The sequence below is a fragment of the Panicum virgatum genome, chromosome 2N, assembly GCF_016808335.1.
Source record: "Panicum virgatum strain AP13 chromosome 2N, P.virgatum_v5, whole genome shotgun sequence".
NCBI classification, from domain to species: domain Eukaryota; kingdom Viridiplantae; phylum Streptophyta; class Magnoliopsida; order Poales; family Poaceae; genus Panicum; species Panicum virgatum.
In genome coordinates, this window is record NC_053146.1 from 36,331,037 (window position 1) to 36,354,271 (window position 23,235).

General features: G+C 46.6%; 1 protein-coding gene across 1 annotated transcript; it reads left to right on the top strand.

Moving 5' to 3' along the window:
• Positions 1-4,235: 4,235 nt before the first annotated feature.
• LOC120662559 lies at positions 4,236-6,266 on the top strand. The gene has a single exon (XM_039941683.1). It carries the CDS (start codon positions 4,236-4,238, stop codon positions 6,264-6,266), a length of 2,031 nt encoding a protein of 676 aa, XP_039797617.1.
• The last annotated feature ends 16,969 nt before the right edge of the window (positions 6,267-23,235 follow it).

Sequence of the window (23,235 nt, forward strand, 5' to 3'; positions counted from 1 at the left end):
AAACAAAATGTAGCGTATCTAATGATAGTTACTCCGATCAACATGAAATGTACTTTATAACGATTATATGATTGTCACCAAATGGTTACATTATATGATGACACTTTTCGTCACCCAATTTGCACTAGAACGTCACAAATTCCTCAGGCATGGCTAATATAATCTACGACAAAATGATTTTATCCGCATGAAAACACTAGTACACATACCCCATCACCGTACCGTCGGGTTGAAACCGACATCATTGCTGGCTCGGCCTCCCGTTGGATTAGGATCGGTGGTGGCATCGCCACTGATTTAAGAACCAACAGTGTTGTCTATTGAAAAAAAAACAACAAAAAAGTCACCGTCGCTGCTCCCGCCTGCCCGCCGTCGCTCCTCCGGCACAGGCCGCCGCTGCTGCCCCACGCCAGCCACCGTCGCTCCCACACACTGGCCGCCGCAGATCCCACGTGCAATGCATAGGTGCCGCCTTGATCACTACTCCCACCCCGGCTCACCCCGCTCCTCCTTCTCGGCTCGAAAGCGTCCTAGTCGGCACATCAGACCGCCACGCTGCACGAGTGCGACGCGGTGGCGCTCAGGGATGTTCGCGTGGGGTTGCGCCGCTGCGGGACATCCCAGGCTCCCCGACCAACGAGCATAGGTCACCTCCGCCCCGTTGTTCCCGTCGCTACCACGTCACTACGTACACCTGTTGTCCCGTGCATGGGTCACCCACCAGGTGCAGCAGGGTGAGTGAGGAATTGAGGGAGAGGAGAGAAGGGCAGCAGGGAGGGAAGGAGCGATTATAGGAGAGGAGAGCTCATTGAAGGGAGAAAGAGAAGGATGAGAGTCAAGGGTGGTGGGAGATTTATTCAGTATGTTGACTTATCACCGCTGGTTCGTAATACGACCAGACGCTCATGTCTACTATTACCACCGGATAGGCCATTACGTAAAAAACATTAAAATGAGACATCCATATTAGTGACATGAAAACTTCACACGTCACTAATTTCAGATTAGTGACGGCTAAATATCGCAGACGTCACCAATGCAAAAGAGTACCATTTGTCTTATCCTGGTATGCACATATTGGTGACGGTAACGTTTACGCACGTCACTAATTAGTTAGCGGTGACGGTCAACCTTAACGCGCGTCACTAATGATGAAACACAAAGGTGATGTATAATTAGTTGCACGTCACCAATATATATTATAGGTGACGCGCAGTTATACACCCATCACCAATTTTAATCTATGAGCAGCGAGAATAGAAATTTTATGCACAACCTGGGCCTGGGCCGCCACGGCCTTTCACCCAGCCCAACACAGCCTCCCACTACCTCCCTCCCTCAAGCGCCGCGCCCCCATCCCCCCACCCCCCTCCCTGCGCTGCCACTCTGCACGGCCTCCTCCCCTCAACCCTAATCCCTTTGCTTCTCCTTATGCGTCGCTGCCCCCATCTTCTTCTTGTGCACCGCCGCCCCCCTCTTCTCCTTCATGTGCGCCATCGCCGCCGGCACGCCATCCTCCTACCTCATCCGGTCCTCCCTCACCGCATCCGTGCCCAGGCGCTGCTCCTTGATCCGCGAGCGGGACGCTGGATCCCATCTCGCCGCGGTCACCCTCAGCGAGCGGGATGCCGGATCCCACCTCGCCGTCGTCACCCCCCCCCCCCCCCCGCGAGCAGGACTTCGGATCCCACACTGCCGCTGCCGACCTCCGCAGGTGCGACGTTGGTTCCCGACCCGCCGCCACCGGCCTTCATGGATGCTACTCTGGTTTTCCATTTTCTTACTATTGTACAGGCAACGGATTTAGGATTTTCTGCAGCCGGATGGACTACGGCTTTTTCCTGCAAATTCATGCCCAGCTTCTCCATCACATGTATTGGTATTTTTGCAGAAGGAGAGTTTGAGCTGGTATTCAAGATATGAAGCAGCTTCAGGCGAACTCCGTTGGATCTGGGTTTGGATCCACAAGCAGAGAAGCACGCGCTGGATGTGGTTCGCTTGAGGTACATTCGCCCCCCTTTGATTTTTATTGCACTACTTTTGGTGGAATCCATTGCTTGCTCAGTATATCCATCAAGCGCACGAAGCGGAGGACATGCATGCTTTTGTTGATCATTAATATATCGGTTGGCTGGATTAGGACATCCATCATTATGGTTTAGGTGGGAAAATTAGTTGCCTTATACTGTGTGCAGATCAAATTGCTGCTTGCTTTCCATTCCTGCTAATGTCCTTATCCCTTGCACCCCAAATGTTCTATGAAATGTGCTAACCCTCTGCTAGTACTGCAAGCCTTTCTGTAGTGCGCATTAGTTGTTCTTTTATCTGTTGCTATTGGCCAAGTTAAGATTTCCATTAAATTGGTCGACGATTCATTGGAGAAGGATCTAATAATATATGATATATGCTTCACAGATTGCAACAATTCAATATGTGCCAAGAATTTGAAGGAGTAAAGAAATGGCACAACTGCTATGGACGTCAAGCTACAAGAGTGAATACAAATTGGTGAAATCAAGAGACACCAACAAGCTTGCAACAAATTGCTAGCTGTTATTTGGCACTGTCCTTTGATTCAAAGTGTATAGAGATGCACTGTAAAGCCTTCTTTTGAACGGTCAAAATGTATGTTAGTTCTGTATGATGGAATGCAAATGATGGGCAATGGACGCCTGCATTATTATTTTTTGTTTTTTTAATTCAACATTGGTGACGCGTCTTGGTACAGCTACGTCACTGATATCTTCTTATTAGTGACATGTAATTTCTAAAGCCGTCACATTTCTTTGTTATTAGTGACGTGTGTATCAATAGCCGTCACCTTTGTGTGTTATTAGTGACGGCCGTCACCTTTGTGAGTTATTAGTGACGGGTGTTCGCACATGATGTGATTCACATTAGTGACGAAAATTTAGTAACGTGCATTTTAGACGTCACTAATGTGGGTCTACATCCGTCACTAATATGGCATTTTAACGTAGTGGGCATTACATGTTCTGTAGTAGTAAAAATGTATTTCTTGTGAAACAAAATCATTATGAATAGTCGGGTCATGGAAATTCATCCATACAAAAAAGGATGATAAATAAAATCCATCATAACAATCTGTGCACTCGCTTTCACACAACCGTTCATATTCCAATTATTTAGTAATCTCAAGAAAGTAAAGGACATCATAGGAAAGTGGAACATGTAAGATTTTGCCATCAGTAAAATTAAAATTATATAAATAGCTTAAGCACTTGTAATACAGGGATTAGCTTCCGATGCTGAAGTATTTCCATGATGAGAAATGTGGAACACAAAGACTTATGAGTCTGTCTTGAGGTTAAACAATTATATTAGCTTGTATATCAACTTGGCAAACGATGAGGATACATCGGTGTGGAAGTTTTCTTGAAATGGAACTTACTCGTAAACAATCCCGGCCCTCTACAGTATCATCAAGTTTAATTAGAGGATCGGAGTGACCCTTGTTTATATATATTCTGGTAGCGTGTGGTCTCCAACTATGTTCCACAGGATTACTATTGTTCGATTCCTTTGTAATGAACAAACACATAAAACGTACAACGTAACAAAATATAGTACGTAGTTTGTAACATTTTGTTCCTTTGTAATGACCAAATTAATCACTTAAATCGTCAAAGAATAGCACATATGTTGTGACATTTTCTGGAGTTCGTCACCGTACCATTACTTTTGGTGCATCATATCTCTCGTGTGGAAACCAAGGTACAAGAGCCATTCAGTTTCGATTTCTTTGCAAATTTGCTTCGTTCTTTCAGTTGCGCCCGGCGCTATTTGTTTTTTTTTTTTGTTGCCGATGCACCAAGGCATGGGCCGGGGCCTGGCCTGCATCCTTCCATTCCATGCATGTGTATCTGCAGAATAATGTGCAGACTGGGCCGAGGTAACAACGGGCTGGAGCGAATTAATGACACCCATTAATGTGGCGTATCTGCAGAGATTTGAGGCGCCTCAGGGAGACGCGCCGAAACGGAGAAAACTTCGAAGCAGTGCGCTCCTCCCTCCCTCTCGCTCACGTTTTGCTCACTCCGTCCTTCCTGCTGCCAGCAGCAGCCTCGCGCAGCGCCCGCCGTTCCCAATCCAAACCCTAGCAATCCGGCGCAATGGACCAGGACCGCCGCGCGCCGCCGCCGCCGCCGCGCACCAGCTCCAACCCCGACGCCGCCGCATCAGGCTCGCCGGTGCGCGGGCCACCGTCCTCCGCGATGCTCGGCCTGTCCGTGTCGTCGGCCGCGACCGCGACTAGCCCCCATCGCCGGTTCTCGCCCTCGCTGTACCCTCCGCCGGCGCCGTCGCCGTCGCCCGGCCGCCTCGCCGGCTCCGGCTCAGGATCGGCGGCGTCGCGCTTCGGGCAGATCCCGCCGTCGACGCCGCGTGGCCGCCAACGCAGGACGCGCGCGCTGCCGACGCCCTTCCTCTCCGAGCTCGCGTCGATCCGGAGGATGAGCGCCAGCCTCTTCGGCGATCTGGACGCGCGCCCGACCAACCACCGCGGCGCGACGCGGCAGGCACTCCACGCCCAGCAGCAGGCGTGGCCGTCGCCGGTGCCGACCATGTCCCTCGACTCCGGCCTTCGTGCACCTCCACCGAGCGGGACCTTCTCCCAGGTCCCGCCGCCAGTGTCGCGGCGACCGCAGCCACCGCCGCCGTCTCCAGGTGTGCCGCCTCTTTCCGGCAATCGCTTCGCGGGGTTCCCGGCGTCTGCGTTCTGGTCGCAGCGACGGCAGGTGCAGTCTTCGTCGTCTGGTGTTCCGCCTCTGGTTTCGCAGCAACAGAAGACGACCTACCAGCCGTCGTCGTCCACCGATCTGGCGCCACTGCCCAGTGGCAGTGGCATCTTCCCCGGCCTCGCTCCGCCGCCGGCATCCAGCAAGTCTTCCTTCACCGACCTGATGCCTCTGCCAGGCGACGAGCTGACTACCATGTTCGGTTCATCATCGTTGTCGTCATCGGCTCACCTGGAAATGCAATCACAGGATCAGACGCCGTTCTGGCAGTGGCCATCAGACTCGGAGCTGCACCCATCTCCGCCAAGTCTGGAAATGCAATCACAGGATCAGAGGTACTCTGAATTTGAGGCGCCGATACTTGATGTAGCAGTAGCACCTGCACCTGGGTTTCAGATCAAGGAGGAGCCCATGGACGACGCCCCATGCATTGAGCGCCAGCCCGAGCTCATTTCACTTGATGACGACGAAGATGACGGGCTCAATGCTCTTCTGCAATCGTTCCAGTCGTCAAGTGATCTAGATAGCAACTGGATGCAGCTAGGAGGTTGCAGCGGCAGCAGGCCGAGAGAGATGGGCGCCTTCGATGGTAGTGGCCAATCTTGGGAGGCCACCATGATGCTGACACCGGCCTACGACAATGTGAGCATCGCCAATCCAAACCTACAATTTCCACTGCTGCCGTCCTCCACAGACACGCCAGAGCTGAACAGCAGCGATGGCCCTAGCGTCTGGAGCACCGCTGACACCAGTGGAGAAGGCTGGGCCGGGATGCCTGCATTGGCCGGCATGTTCGACCAGATGAGCATTGGTGAAGGGACCTTGAGCATTGGCCAAGGCTGGCCGGCGGCGCCTGCGGCAGGTGGCCAATACTGTATGTTTGATGACAATAGTGGCAGCAGTGCCTGGCCGGCGATTCCTTCGTGTGCCACCAGCATGCTCGACCAGGTGACCATTGGTGGAGGAAGCATGAGTGGCATGGGCCAAGGCTGGCCGGAGACACCAGCGGCAGCTGACGATGCCGGTGTGTGCGTGTTTGACAACAGTGGCAGCAGCACCAATCCCTGGCCGGAGATGCCTTCCTTTGCCACCAGCATGCTCGACCAGGTGACCATTGGTGGAGGAAGCATGGGCCAAGGCTGGCCGGAGACGCCGGCGCCAGCGGCAGCGGCAGCTAGCAACTACGCTATGTTTGACATTGACATCACTGCTGGTGGCAGCAGCAGCAGCAGCAGCGGTGCCTGGGCAAGCAAGCCCTGGAACATTAGCAGCTCGTCTATGGAGAACTCCACCCCAGTGCCAAAGCTGATACTCGGGGGCATGGAGAAACCCAGGTTGCCACGACAGCTACCATCTCGTGCAGCTGTTGCTAGCAGCAGCATGTCGCGTAGGGGCACCTATGGGGACTTGTTCTCTGTGGCCGAGATGGAGATGATCAATAAGGATAAGCGCCTCAAGGAGATCGTGAACACAGATCCTAAGAGGGTTAAGAGGTATGAATATCTATGAAAAATGCCATTTAATTATCTGTTGATAGACGTACTCTTTGAAAAAAAGGATCTGTCATATTTTCAGCCAATCTCATTTTGCTTTGTGATGTTCACCTTGGCTACTGTTTTGGCTAGTCTTGGTTTATTACTTCGTTTTATGGTTAGTTAGATCATTTTGTCTTGTATCACACACATATGGGTTAAGTTACTTGCATGGTCCAAAGAATCTACAGTTCTTCTCACAGTTTCTTATCTGTACACCTCGATCTATTGTAGTATAAGTGGTACTTGTTTTTGCCTTCTCTTGGTTTGTATTATATATTGTTTCGTGGTCAGTTAGATCAGTTTGTCTTTGTTCACATATATGCATGGATTACTGGATTTGCAGCATTTACAGTTGTTTCGTACTACTGTTATAATGTCAAAATTCTATGTAAATTGTGGAAAGATATGTGGGCTTTCAATTCTGTGTCAGTTAGATTATTTGATGGTTTATAGAATTTATGACAGTTGATATGAAAAATGTCGACGCAAATAGCTAGCCTATCCCTATATCCATGGATTTACATATTAGTCTCCAGTATTTCATGTTGAATGTGGTGATAAATTACTGTGGTCAACCTTTAGTACTGCAACTGATGAACTGATCTTGTTTCCCATTTCCAATTCGTGTAAATTGCAGGATTCTGAAGAACCGGATAAGCGCGGCAAAACTAAGGGCGGCACGGAGAAATGCTGGATAACTGGAGATCTAAGCTGACTTGGTTGCGTTATATATATATATATATATATATATATATATATATATATATATATATATATATATATATATATATATATATATATATATATATATATATATATATATATATATATATATATATATATATATATATATATATATATATATAGGCATTGGATTAGCTAGCCGCACCTAAAGGCTGCTTACATAGGTCGTCCATGTTAAGCTTAGGATTAGCTTGCCTGTTTGATATGGTTTGACGTTAATTTGCTTGTTCATCTGCCGAATGTTGTGGGCGTGTTTGATTTATTAGTATTAGTTTGAACCAGATTTGGTCTACCACTCTTGCAGTGGTTCGAACAAATGATGATGTAATGGTTTAATTACTTAAGGGATTTCATATACAGAAAATAACCAGACGGAATATCTTCCCAAAAGTCATATTGATTACTACTGGCCTTCAGATCATCCAGTGTTTACCTGTGGCGCTAGGTCTGGAGCCACTTTTTCTTGGTCACTCATTGTTGGTTCAATCTTGTAACACCCGAAATTTCACATCTAGAATGTCTAGTTTAATTCTATAAATTTTATGTTTCAATAGAAATAATTTAGGAATATTTAAACCTCACAATTGGCTCAAACTTGATCTGTTGCATTCATGCCGCTGCTTGTTATATTTTTTGTTGAGTGTGTTTGATGGGTTCTAAAAGCTTTTCAGAATTTTTTTTCCTAATTTTTCTATATTTAATTCTGTTTTCTTGGTTTTTATTTTTTTCAGAGCAAAGTAAACTCGTTTTCTCTTTTCTTCTTCATTTCCTTCCTCTCGTGTGTTCCGCCGGCCAATCCCTCTCCAGCCGGCCTACTTTTCTCTGCCGGCCGGCACCCTTTCTCCTTTTCCCTACGTCCCCTCTTTCCTTCTGTGGTTCAAGCCGGCCGAACATGCAGCTCTCTCTTCCTCATACCTCAACCCTCCTCCTCACCATCACCCACCTCTGGCTAGGTTCAAGATGGCAATGGATACCCAAAACATAAATACTCTTTGGGTTTTACTCAATAAAAAGATGGATATGGAATGAGTTTTCTATCCGTGGGTAATTCATATACCCATTGGATCTGGCGGGTACAGGTATGAATGTATACTACTGTAGAATAATAGGATTGGTGCATAATGGATGTATTGCATTGAGACCTCGGCCGGTATATATAAGAGTACAAGACTTGGGGGGCAAGGCTCCCCGGGATACATATGGCAGTCTATGATATGTATATCTATAACTACCAAATATACTCTAATACTCCCCCGCAGTCATAACGTCTATGTGGTGCGGATGCTGCGACTGGAGAGAAAACCGACGAGTAACTCATGCGGATGGTAGCCCTTTGTGCCGATGTCGAGGTAGCCGAGCTGGAGGGCGAGGAGCCATGGTCGAAGATGCCGTGCATAGGATAGCCATGGTCGACGTAGAGCTGTCGAGGTTGCCGAAGACGAGGTAGCCGTACATGAAGCCGCGGGCACATGAGGAGGCGCCATGATGGTGGCGTAATGGAGAAGACGCCGAAGACAAAGATGGCGATGCGTCGAGGCAGTCGTAGAGGGAGCGATGCCGAAGTCGATGCAGTCAGGCCATCGGGCGACACATGCCCGAGTTTGCCAGGCTCGGGAACGCATCGGGGACGATGGGCACGCACCGGTGTTGCCAATACTGGACGTGCAAGGGAGGATGCACAACCAGACGCCGTCGCTGGGGGGACCAGCAGAGAAGGCCTCCATGGCGATCGCAGACGCAGAAGAAGGCGGGGTAGAAGGTGCCAACACCTGCTGTTGCTGGAGTAGACGAAGTAGTCGGGGACGAGATGACGATGCTGGTGACGTGGTTGTGCTAGACGAAGCAAGGAGGGGAACCCAGATTTTCCAGCACAAGGCCGAATGACCCGGATGACGCGGCGGCGGCGCTCGAAAGAGACGGCGAAGAACTCGAACAGCTTGACGAAGACCATGCGCGGGGCGCGCAGCGACGAGGCGACGATGAGGCCGGGGACGTGGTCGGCGGCGGTGAGGAAGCAATGGCGGAGAAGACCACGGGGTGACACCACTGCTGCCTGAAGAGACGATGCAGCGGCAGCCCTCCGTCCTCGGTGAAGGGCGCGCTCGACGAGGACGGACGTCACGGGAGCCGGGTGGATCACGCACATCGGCTGATCAGACCGATTAGCGTGAGGCGGAGACAACGGTGGGCGAAGTTGGCGAAAGCGTCCCGATCGGTGAAGACGAAGACAAGCCGGCGAGGGTTGACGTGCGGACGAAGCGACGAGGAGGACGGTGCAGATGGGCATCCCTTAGGGCACCGTCCATGTCACCATGTCGCATGTTGAAGATGAAGAAGAGGACGTTGAAGTCGATGCCGATGTCGAAGTAGAAGCGCGAGGTCGACGGGCGGTGGGCGACTCAATCTCGATCAGTGATCGAGTGAAAAATCAGAGAAACTAACCAAAAATAAACCAGCAGCAACTTCTTGTATAGAATCTCTGGGTGCACAGAGCAAAGACCCCCCAATCCCCTTATCTCTTTCCTGCTTGTCGCTCACCACGGTCAACAGGGTTCCGCCAGCCATGGTGCGAGAAAAAGGAAGATCCAGAGGAGGGGTCGGGCCGCCGCTGGCGGTGCGGTAGGCAGGGCGGGGTAGGGCGGTTCCGCCGGGGGCGGATCCCCGCTAGGGAGAGGCTGCTGGCGGAGGGAGGGCAGAGCCACGAGTGGCCAGCAGCGGCCGCGGCCGCTGACGGGCCAAGGCCTGGCGGAGCGGAGGAGCTCGGGGCGGAGCAGTCCACCACCGGTGGAGGAGACAGTGCGACTGCAAGCGACCCCCGCAAGGGAGGAGCCGCGCGGAAGGGGTGCAGAGCCGCCCAGGGAGCGGATCTAGATCCGCCGAGGCGGAACCCACCGGCGGTGGAGAAGATGGGGGCGGAGGCCTGCGCGGATCCGCCCGAAGGAGCAGGAGAAGGGAGGCCAGCAGACGAGGAACCCTACAAAAGATCTGTTGCTGCTGGACGACCTTCTACGATGGCAGATCAGATCGATCTGCCGCCAGACTTTGGCGGATGGCGCGGCCCCCGGTGGAGATCATGGACGACCTCCCCGGGGGCGCGCTACGAGGCCGTCGACGGGGCGCGCTGGAGGCGTGCCGTGGGGAACGACCTGTGGCGCATGAAGAACAGAGGTGCGAGGGGCTGCAGAAGGGTTATGGTTTGAGGCCGAGGATTCTAGACCTAAACTCGTGATACCATGTAGAATAATAGGATTTGTGTATAATGGATGTATTGCATTGAGACCTCGGCCGGTATATATAAGAGTACAAGACTTGGGGGGCAAGCTCCCCGGGATACATATGGCAGTCTATGATATGTATATCTATAACTACCAAATATACTCTAATACTCTCCCGCAGTCACAGCGGGAGCACCGCAGACGGTGAGACTAAAGAAGAAGCCGAAAGCAGGAGACTAACAACTACTCATACCCACCTACCCACGGTGTAAGGAAAATGGCCCCATTAGGCTATTGTTTGTGATTTTGGTGATTGAGTAACAACGCAATCAATGAGACTAATGAATTTGTCAAGTGAATAATTATAGATCCCAAGGATGAAGCAAAAAGGCCAAGCAAAGCAAAACACGAAGAAAGAACTCAAAGAAAGATTGAAATGGACAAGTTCTGCAGAAACCAGTGGCACCAGATGAACTGATGCAGGGGCATCGGACTATCCGGTTAGCACCAAATAAACCGACGCATAGTTGTCAGTGCAATTTGCTGCACTGGTAGGAGGCCACGTGGAGAAGACCAAGTGGCACCGGATGATCCGACGGTATCAAGATGTAGCGTCGGAGCAATCACCGGAGGATTGACCAGAGAGCATGTCAAGCGCGCTGAAGCGCAGTCTTCAGCACTGGATGATCCGACGAGCACTAGTGCATTGCGTCGGAGCAATGACATCAGCAGCTAGCCGAAGATTCCTTCAGCACCGAATGAACCGAAGCTCACCGGATGAACCGACGCCTCCTGACCGGACTATCCGGTGACCGCCACGTCATCTGTTAGAGACCCAACAGATACCCCGTGGCGCTGTGTGACCGGATGAACCGGTGCCCTACCGTCGGTCTATCCGACGCCATGCAGAAAAGTTGGATAACGGCTCCCAACGGCTCTCTCCACTTGGTGGCCTATATATATGGGTTTCCCCGGTCATTTGAAGATTGCTGGAGTTCAGGAACATCACACCTACACCCAAGAACATCTCCAAGCCATCCAAAAGCTTAGTGATCATATCCTTAGTCCTTAGCACAACTTTGTGAGTGTTAGTGCTATGTTAGCTCTTTAGTGAGTGAGAAAGCAATGCCTTGAGCCTTTGTGCTGTGGTTCTTTGTTGAACCAACACGATATCTTGGTGCGCCGGCCCCTTGGAGCTTTGAGGCTCGCCGGCAACGTCAACGACCCTCCGACTTGATGTGGAGCGGCGTGGACGATTTTGTGCGGGGGACGTGGAGACCCCCATCCTTTGTGGAGAAGCTCCTTTGTGGAAATCGGAATCAAGGTGACCGTGGTTTTGATCACGGAAGAGACTTGATTGCCGAGAAGCGATACTCTTAGTGAGTGCTTCAACAACGTGGATGTATGTGTGCCTTTATGGCTAACCGAACCACGGGATAAACACCCGCGTCGATTGTTTGTTTCCTCCTATCCCGCTCTTTACGTTTCCGTATTTCATACTAGCAATTCTTGTGTGCCTTTACTTTCGTAGAGTAGTTTCTTGATAGGAAAGCTATAGGTTGCTAAACTCTTTTGGGGAGGGGTTTCACACTAGAAGAACTGTAGTTGCACATATAGATAGCATGTTTTAGTTTAATATTGTGCAATTTAGTTGGAGCCATAGGTTAAGTTTTTAACTTGCCTAATTCACCCCCTCCCCCTCTTAGTCTAGAGCATGATCCGATTACTTTCACACGGGTAAGAAACACTTGCAGAAAAAAAAAACAAGCCAGCATAAGTGCCTAACTCATTTTAGCCCATCTAGCCGATGAATTTGGTCCAAATCCAATTAAACCCTACTATTATATATATACATATACATATATGTATGTATGTATGTATGTATGTATGTATGTATGTATGTATGTATGTATGTTGTTGAACTCTCCAGTTAAACTGATTTCTATTAGTTTGTTGCTATAAAGTTTGGAATCATTTATTTTTCTTGCGAATGTCTGATATTTATAATTCTCGGGCATGCTTTCGGGTGCAGCTTACCAGTTGGGTACAAATTACCCACGCGAGTGTATGTGTGTTTTTCCTACCCGAGTGCCTACTTTTCTCCCGACTCAGACCCGCGCCCTCACGCTCGCACATACCACCTTTCCACGTCACTACAAAAGTTATTTTTTAGGGATGAATAAAAACATATTTTTATAAGTGAGTGCGATATCCACCCCTAGTTTTCACAACTAAAAATTGATTTGTTGGGGCAGGTGAGCCCATGACCCGCCACTACAAATTATTTATCAAAATATGAAAAATTTAAAAAAAACTCAAAATAGCAAAAGAAAAAATAAAAAACTATCCCTTCTAACGGGCGACCACCACAAGTCCCTCTCCCATCGAGGTACAATATTTTGATAAGATATGCACACTTACACAAATCAAGATTCTAAGTGCTTATCTCGAGCCTCGCGCGCACCCTCCCTCTCCATTACACTACACAACCACTTGTGACTCAATGAGATATGTTATTCTTTTATATTATGTTGAAATCAATTTGTAGGTGCGGGTGAGGTCATGGCCCACCCCTACCAATTCATTTTTAGGGGCGGCTGATGTCATCGCCCGCCCCTGAAAATAATTTTTTATTTTATTGTGAAAATTCATTTAAATCTTTAAATATAGTAGAACAAATGAAAAAAGTGAAATTTTTTACACTACAACAGTCCTAGCGCACATGAGCCCTCGCCGCATCCACCATCGATTTCATCCCTTTTTTCCCCTCTGGTTTGCACCACTCACCATGTGCCCCAGCGCCACCTGAGCTCCTCTGCCACACCCCACCATCACCAGCCACCCTCAATGCCTCCAACCCCCTAGGAAGATTCCCCACGACCGTGCCATTCTCGCCACGGTCGCGCTGCCATGGTTCGGGCAAGTAGATCTGACAGTGCCCCTCAACCCTTCCCCTCCGGTTGAACAAGCGTCGGCCGCCGGTCTGCCATATCTTATTTTGCAAAAAACCCTCTAGCTTTTCTAGAAATGAATCCCCGGTCTTATCTTGTTCAAAAGCAATTAAAATTCAGTCCTTTTTCTTGCATTAACCACCCTAATCTTTTCAAAAATAGAAACCACCATAATTAGGGTAGTTTTTACACGTTAGCCCTGTAGTGTTTATATAAATTTGTGTTGTAGTCCCTAGTTTCTTTCTGTTAATCCCTTTGAACTAACTAAATTCTCACATTTATGCCCCTGCAGAACTATTTTTAGTGTACATTTAGCGTTTTATATCTGTTTCAAGCGTTCATAGTATCTGTTTGATCGTTGTGATATTTAGAACTCATTTTTAAGTTTTATTTCTCTATTTATCAATGTTTACTGTACTGTTTCAATTTGTTTTCAATGTTTGCTTGTATGTGCTTGTATTGTTTGGCTTGTTCATGATGAATAGACAAGCGACCGTTCGTGAACTTCCAAGAGCAAGAGTTTGAAAAGTCTGGGCAGCAACATGGAACTAAGGAAGGCAAGTATATTTTTTTATCATACTTTTGCCCTAATGACCTTTATTTACTTTTAAGCTTGCATGTATTAAATTGATGAGTCCTATTATATCTGTATTTATTATCCCTGTTCTTGAAGTCGGGTCATTTATTTAATTAACGTGTTGTTTGCTTAGTTGCTAAATGATGGTCATGGTGGCTTATGAAAACAATACTTGATAATTAGTTTATATCTTTTGGAACCACTATGATGTATTGGTGACAATAATTAATTTAAAACCATTGAGTGACTATCCAGAACAATAGTGCAACCACAAGAACTAATGTGCTCTGGTCTTAGTTAAGTAATTGGATGTCTCTTTTTTGTTAGTGGTTGATTCAGCGCAAGGGGGCTGTGGTGAGGGGTTCGCTGCCTGCCAAGGGTGTGCTGTTTTGTTTGGTGTTTATCACGTCTTGGGGAGGTTCACTATGTAGCTGTTGAAACCTCAGTACGCTACCGACTTATTAGGGAGCCTTTGAAAAGGCTTCATAGTGCATCCTTGCCGCTCACCTAGATCTTCTCTTACTGGTATGCATCGAAAGAGATTGTTAATTTCTTGAATTGTTGACGTTCTATGGATTCCAACTGAGGTGGTGTACCACCTAGTTGTTTTACTACCTTGGCAAGCTATGTAAACACATCAATCCATTGCATTAGAAGCAATGTAACGTTAATAAGGATTAAGACAATCTTAATAAGGAAAAGTTCTTACTATTACTAGAGTTGGTATGTTTGCTTGAGAGCATAGAGTCGGTCTAGTCCTATTGACCCTGTTGAATCGTGATGCCTGGAGGCCGAGCCTCTCAAGTAAAGGGAAATCCTAAGCCCCCCTACGATGACTAACAATAACACAACCCAATCTACCACGACCAATGCCACGACTTGTCATATGCCTATTCAAGAATAATTTCATAGAAATGTGATGCAGACTTCATACAAATAACAAATTCTAAACAAATTCTAATCACAATAACAATAACACATTCTATCAAATATCATTGAAATAACAGATTCTATCAAATTTATTCGAATACCGAATTCTAATCGCAACAACACATTCTAATATATTTCCAACTTTTCACCAACTATTCACCAACTATTCACTAATTCACTAAGTCAAAAACTATTAAATAATTCACTAAGTCACTAACTATACACTTTTCAAAAACAAATACTTAACAAGTCTAAAAAATAGCATATGTACATGTAATAATAGTTTCACTAATTTAGATTTTCAATAATTCACTACTTCACATTTTAAAAATAGAAAATTTAATTTTACTAATCACATTTTCACATTCACTAATTCATTGTTGTCTCATATTTTCAAAATGACAATGGAAAAAATGGAAACTAATCACTAATTCAAAGCGATGTGGGAAGGGAGCTTGGGTGGCGAGGAGGGTGGTGCGGGTTGGCCGGCGTGGGGACGGAGGCGCTGCCGGGGAGATGAGGCCGGTGCATGGAGGAGGCCCATGGGAGCAGGACGGTGTCTGGAGGAGCTCTGGGGTGGAGGGCCATCGTGTGAAGGGGCTTTGGGGAGGACGAGGAGGAGGAGGCACCACGCGAAGCAGGCCGGTGCGTGGAGGAGCCATGTAGAGGATCCGCGAGTTGTAGGGCTGCCACATGGATGTGCGCCAGCCGTAGATCTGTGGGGAGAAGGGTCAGCGCGTGCAGGAGGGGATGGGGAGCGACGTCCCGTGGGGAGGAGTGGAAGGCAGCGTGCAAGGAGAAGGACTGATGACGCGCGTGGATGAGGGAGGACTGGAGGAGCCTTGGCGCGCGTGGTGGGAGGAGGAGCGACGACGCACAAGGAGCTAGGGAGGTAGGGTGCAGGGAAGAGGGGAGGATATGCGGTGGCGTACATGGAGGAGGGAGGATGGGAGGCGCAGTAGTGCGCACTTGCTAGGGAGAAGGCGGCGCGGGGAGAGGCTGGAGCTCAAGGAGGAGGTTGGGTCTTCTAAATTTCGGCAGCCTACCAACATCTATGCGCTGCTGCCAAAAAAATTGGCTAATAAGTCCCGGTCCTACAAATAATTTTCAAAAAATATTGAGAACTTATTCAACTCATAAAATATAGCAAATCACATAAAAAATTGAACATGTACCCTAAGGCTATTGTCACTTATAGAACCATAAAAATATATATCAAGCATATTTTAGTATATATAAGGATTAAGAATGTGAAAACCATAATGTATGGCTATCTCACGCCTCTATCTCATACAACTCAAGCCATAATATGAGATTTCCACACTCTTAATTATTATATATACTGAAATATGATTGGCATATTTTTCTTGTTTTATAGGTCACAATAATCTTAGGGTACATGTTTCACCTTTTTTATGTGCTTTGCTACATTTTATGATTTAAAAAAGTTTTCAGAATAAATTGAAAAATCATTTGCAGGGACGGGTGATGCCATGACACACTCCTAAAAATACTTTTCTAGAGGCGGGTCAATTGCTAACCCTGCTACTTTTGTAAGAGCGGTTTACCTTTTAATCCATCCCTAGAAAAAAAGGGCGTTCCTACAAATAGTTTTTGTAGTAGTAGGTCTGGTGATTAGGGCAGTTTTCCTTAATTAATTTTGTGTGGTTTGCAATTTGAACAAAAAGAAGGAGCTTTAATTTATCATTGATGCAATTGTATATGATATTGATAATATCAGCGACATGAATTTAGGGCAGATAAATTTTATCTATACGTACGTGCCATAATATCATGCGAACATATAAATTGAAGAAATTCCTGATATAATAATAGAGCGCATCTTAGAGGTGCACATAAATACATTATATATGAAGTGTCGTACGGTATGAGGAATATGGTGATGTTTATCCACCACCTTCTCCTACTCCCAACTTTATTTGTTTAATTTGGTGAGGGGAATGGAATTGATCGATTCATCCAATATCACCTCTTTCCTAATCTTCATAAGCAATTGTTAATCGTTTATAGCTTAAGGGCCTCACTACTACAGAATCAGCCTTTTGTCCCGGTTCCAAACTGGCTTTTGTCCCGGTTTTGGAACCGGGACAAGGATTCCGGGACAAAAGCCTCGAGGCTTTTGTCCCGGGTGGCAGAAATCGGGACAAAAGGTGCCTGACGTTAAAAAAAAATTTGCACACCACGGGATTCGATCCCAAGATCTCTTGTCTAGCGCATGGTTTCCTTGCCAACTCACCTAAGTAGTACACGTGACTCAGTATAGAATAACTTCCTTTTGAACTATCACGTGGAGGGCCCTTTTGTCCGGGTTGGTAACACCAACCGGGACAAAAGGGTCACCCTTTAGTCCGGGCTGGTGTTACCACCCGGGATAAAAGGGTTGGGCCTTTTGTCCCGGGTGGAGCCACCAACCGGGACAAAAGGGGGGCCTTTTGTCCCGGTTGGTGGCTCCACCCGGGACAAAAAGCCCTTGTCCCCCACGTTGGCCCGGCTAGCCGTTGGACCCGGGACAAAAACCACATTTTGTCCCAAGCCCAAAGGTAATCGGGATAAATGGTCTGGAACAAAGACCTATTCTGTAGTAGTGTATGTTTGGATTGATAAAATTGAGTGCTAAACTTTAGCATCTATACTCCTTTTAAAAAATTTAGTCTTGACAAAAGTTTAGCTCACTCCATCAGCTGTTTGGATGGGCTAATGCTAAGGTTTAGCACTTCTGGGTATTATCCACTAAAATCATGATCTCAATGCCCCGTGATGGACACAGTTCCATTAGTGCTCTGATGCATCCTGCAGACTACAGAGTTTAATTTATTTTCGGTGGAGAATCTTACAGATGGATAGATCAGGTGCGCAGTATATATAATTGATAGAGGTCACCTTCTGAGATGCTCTTTTCTTTTTGTAACAAGCTATCATGGTGCAAGCAAAGCATATATGCTTAATCACTAAACCATATTTAATTAGTCATGGCCTACCGATGGACTAGAAGCATATAGATGTATAGATACACCAAATGGAGTTGCAAAAATAAATTGGACGTCTACATAAGCTCTTCTTCTAATAAGCATCCACCCCACTGCTTCATTAATTTGCAAGGAAGTAATAAGATTTGCATATCGTAGTAGCATAAGATGCCGCAATCAACACTCTTTGGTGTTAATCCTTTCTTATACCAAATATTATTTGATCTTAATTTGAAACACAAACATCCACACATCAAGCACACTCGACTGGACGACAGCAAGAATGAACAACACTGCAAAAATAAACGAGCTACATAGAACCGTTTGATGACACACTGATACAAGTACAACATCACAAAAGCTAGCTGACAGCAAGCAGCAGGTTCATTTCCATATCATGGTACATTCACCTTCCGACACAGTCACGCTCCATCCACCGTCGTAGGTCCGTAGCACGGCTGCGCTCTGGTGCCTTAGGAAGTTAGGAGGATGGACGATGATGGCGAGAATACACAAATGGTGCACACGCACGATCTCAATTACGAGCGAGACGTGGTGCGCGCTGGCGCTGCTGCTGCACCGACAGCGCTAGTGTCGTCAGGAGGAGGCCGAGACGACACGCGAGGAAGACCTTTGTTCTCCGACGCTGGCGGCGGCGGCGGCTGCTTCTTCGCGTCGTCGTCCTCAACTTCGACAGAAAAAACCTCAGGCTTTTGTGGCGGTGGCGGCGGCGCCCCCTCGCCGGGAGGGCCGCCAGGACCATCAGAGGGAGGTTTGGTGCCACGGCTCAAGAGCCCGAAGCAATTCCCCATCCGTAATGGTGCGATACGGGTATTTCCCTAGGCCGTGTATAGGTTTTAGCTCCTAGGCTGTAAGCACTTGCCCTGCAGCCTGCAGGGTGCTATATATATAGCCAACAATTCTGTGGTGCTTGCAGGCTGCTGGCTGCGACACGTTTCAGGAGCCTAAACCAAAGGGAGACGGAAACGTGTAGCAGGCTCCAAAAGCCGCCATGTAGCAGTTAACAACTCAGGATTTTCTGGCTTAGCCTACGTGGCAGTGTTCCAAGGCAAATCATCAAGAAATTTCAATACTTCTTAAGCGAACTTTCAATTACCAAATGACCTATATATAGTCTAGTATGCTCCTTTTGTTTCTTTTCTATTTACTAGCAAATATGCCTGGGTGTGTCCGTCGAAATAAACCATTTGGAATCTTTTTCTAATTTACTCGCCAAGCGCTAATTCTAAATGGTTTCGGACCTTAACTCAACATATGGTTAACCTGATTCTATTTAGCTAGGACTTCGATTGACCAATCAAGGAATCATTACTTGCTTTAGTAATAGTAGATATAGAGATAGAGATAGAGATAGAGATATGGTGTATGGTCGGTATTAAAAGAAGTAAACAATTAATATTTATCAACAATTATTACGAAAATTACATGCAATCGATAGTCTCCAAAAGTTGAATGAATGGGTTTGTATTTCATGGCTATTTTCATACAAATATTTATTTTTACTGCAATAGATAGTATATATTGTATGAAAAATTTGTGATTGAAGTATATATACCCCAAGAAGATTTTCAAATCTAATATACCTTATAAAAAATAAAAATAGAGGAAGTATGCATGTATAGCATCTAAAATTAACCGTACCCTTTTTTTCCCATATTCTAACCAAAATGTTTGCTCTGTTTACTACATCAATTCAATACCAGACATAATAGCCCCCGGCCTGTTTTGCATGATTTTTTTTCCAGATGTGGTCATTATTTCATATAGGCTTGGCATAGTGTGGGCAGATGATCACAAGGTGGAGCAGCTCTCATGTACCTACTCCGTTCCAAATTATAACTCATTTTGACATTTCTAAACACAGCATTTACTATATATGCACGTGTGTGTGTATATATATGTGTGTGTATGTGTGTGTGTAGAGAGAGAGAGAGAGATAGTTAAAATGTCCTATAATTTGGAACGGACCTTGCATGTGGTGTATTGTCTACTTCCAATAGGTGGCATTGGTATATGATGCACAGATGCACGCTTGAGCAGATATACAATTCAAATTTCAAAACAAAGGCAAGAAGTAAGGGTATATATAAATTCATCCGAACTCTCAATTTTGATTGAATTATTTGTGCCCATATTTTTCCATCTAAGCATTAAATATATATAAGTTCTAAATAAATGTTTTGATATATACTGAATTGGCCAAACAACCTACCACCATCAAAATAAGCTGGCCTCTTATGGCATATGGCACTGCTAAAAAACTCGTCATTAGTACCGAGCGGGACCCCCGGTTAATACCGGCTCCCCGCCCGGTGCCGTCTGGCTGGTATTAAGTGCGCTAGCACTTAGTACCAGTCAGGGCGTCCAGTACTAAACAACACATTTAGTACCGATTGGTGTTCGGTTGGTAACACCAACCGGTACTAAGTTTTTTTTTTTTTGCTTGACTAGGTTTCTATTCTTTTCCTTTTTTTAGTTTCAATTAATTTGTAATCATGTTCGTATTTGTATTTGTATTCACTACGGGAAACTTTCACTTCGCCGTGTGCCTAGCTCTTTACCGTGAGCAACATCACGGGCACACGGCAAACCCAATATATACCGAGTGCTGGCCACAAAAACTCACGGCAAAAATTAAGCACACGGTATATTAAATTTTTGCCGAGTGCGACCAAAAACACACGGCAAATTGGGTTTTTGCCAAGTGCCTAGCTGTTGGCACACGGCAAAGATAAATTTTGCCGTGAGTCTAGCTGTTGGCACACGGCAAAGATCAATTTTGCCTAGTGTCTTTATATGACACTCGACAAATCTGATATCTTTTTTTTCTCCTTTGCCTCCTAAACTTTTTCTTCTCTCCTCATACTATATTTGGTACCCTGTGTTACAATATGGTACATTTGTAGGTCTTTTTGCTATATTTCGTTAATATATTTCCCTTACATGAATATTTTAGAATAAATCCAATTTGCATTGCAAGTGATTCGGATACTGGAATTTCATAAAAGGAAAAATGATATTCTTGTTGTTGAGTCCATTTTGAGGCCGTGTACATAAAATGAAAGGGAATTTTCAACATCTCTAACACGAAACATGAGCACCAACGTGTCGCCGAATTGTAGTTAAATTATATAATAACCAAACAAAGTCTGAAAATCATGAAATTTGTTGTGACATCAAGATATCATATGTGGAGGTTGTGAAAAAAAATGAGAATATTTCGCACGAGTTATCACATACACTGCTTACAGAACGAAGAATCTCCGAAGAAGTTTCATAGAGTTAAAAAAGGACTGTTTCAGATTTCGAGTCAAAGTGACGATCAAATTATTGTTTAACATCAAAACTTTTTGTAAATTTTAGTTTGGTTCATGTGAAATTTTAGTAATTTCAAAAAAAAATTAAAGTATATTGAAAAAATATATATGCAAATAGTGTATTTTCAAATATGGAGAAAAGAGAAAAAATAACACCTTTGCCGTGTGTTTATTGTGGAGCACACGGCAAACTTATCCGGCCCAACAAAAAATCCCGGCCCGGCCCAACACACACACCTCCCTCCCCCACCACAAAACCCTACCACCTCTCTCCCTCCTGCCGCCGCCAGTCTCCCACTCCTGCCGCCGCCCTCTCCCTCCTCTCCTCTCCGTCGCCGCCACCGCCACCCCTCCCTCCTCTACGCCCCCTCCCGTCGCCCAGCGAGCACCGGCGGCGCGGCTTTGGGTAACCATAGCGGCGCAGGCTGGGAATGGCGATGGCGTCATAGCCCGGCGCGGGCAGGAGCAACGATGGTGTCGCAGCCCCGGTGAGGACGGGACCGCCAACGGCGGCGCAGCCCTTTGCAGGCGGGAGGGGCGACGACGGCGCATCCCGGCCCAAGCGCGAGCGGCGCCGGTGGCGCATCGTGATTTTCGGGTGAATATTTGTTCGTCACGATTTCAGTGTGGATTCATGAAATTGTTTGAGGCCTTTTGTTGCTAGGATTCTTGTGTGTATCTTTGATTCAATCCCCCCTCGAATCTCTCTTGAATCTGCTCGAATTTTGAGTTTTCCCCAAATCGCGTTCATGGAAGAGACACTCGAATTTTCATTCGATTCACAGTGGTTTCTTGATTGTTTTGCGATCTTTTTCATGGATCTATTAGACCTTGTGACCTTGCATCTATGGCTCAAATCTCGTTTGAATCGGTGGAGTATTGAGAGAGTATTTTTCATTCGAATGTTTGGTGTTCGCTTGTCTTCGTTCGTTTAATTTTTCTGTTCGTGTGCTTCAAGGGTACACCGCAGTGGCGACGGCACCCTGACGCGAGGCGGAGCAAGCAACGTGAGCAGGGCACGGAGTTTCGAGCGGCGACTGCTGCTCCGTCGTCAGCGGCCTCGTCTGCTCCGTCTTCAGCGGCGACTGCTGCTCCGTCTTCAGCGGCCTCGTCTACGAGCTCGTCTACGGCCTCGACTACTGCTGCCATGCCACACAACACACATCACCCTGACTCCCACGAATCATCAATCCATGCCTCCATGCAAGTGATGATTGCTCTCGCAGGTCCAATCAGGTTCGGCGTGAAGGCATGGACAACCGGCGTTGGCCAGACGAACAGCGACGGCCTAGTGAGCGGCGGCAGCGGGGCTAGCTCGGATGGACGGCCGGCGTGGCCTGGCCTGGACGGCGGCAGGGCTGGCCTGGACGGCAGGGCTGGATTTCTTTTTTTTTTATTTGCTATTATTTTTTGCCGGGTGTCAGAAAATGCACCCGGCAACCTCTTTACCGTGTGCCAGACAAAAGGCACACGTCAAAGGACCTCTTTGCCGACAGTTGTATACCGTGTGCGCTTTGCCGTGTGTTACACATGGCAAAGCCTTTGCCGTGAGTTTTTTGGCTTTTGCCCTGTGCTTTTGGCACACGGCAAACTAGACGACTCCGGTAGTGATTCATAGCCGTTTGTTTATTTGTATTCGTATCTAGCATCCGTATTTATACCTAGCATAGAAAAAACTATTATATATATTATATTTATATACATTTGAAATATTACAATTACTTCTAATAGTAATGAACTTGAGGGGTTAAAAAGTATTTACAACTAGCCATGCACATACGTTTTTTTCCCACAAAATTGTAAACACTACTAGTTGTTCGCTCCTGGTTGGATCAACTCGACCCATGCTTATCCTAGGATCCACATAAAATTCTCCATTTGGATTTTTGACCTCATCCAGCAAGAATCCGCAAATCGATTCTCGAATTGCCCTGATTCTTGCCAGTTCGATGAGGTCCTCTGCTATTGTCGAAATATTTCAAGTGCAAACACCAATATTTTCAATTAATACCTGTATGGAATTAAATGCAAGAAATTGTTATTAATGTTATACGTACATCAAATGCATGTTGTGTCATCCTCTTTGTTGTGCTGCAAAAAATGCAAGTGCTCACATACATAGCAGCCACATAGGTTGTTTCCTTATTTCTGTCTCAAACACTATATATAGATGGGTTATGAAATATTCATGGTGTTTAAAG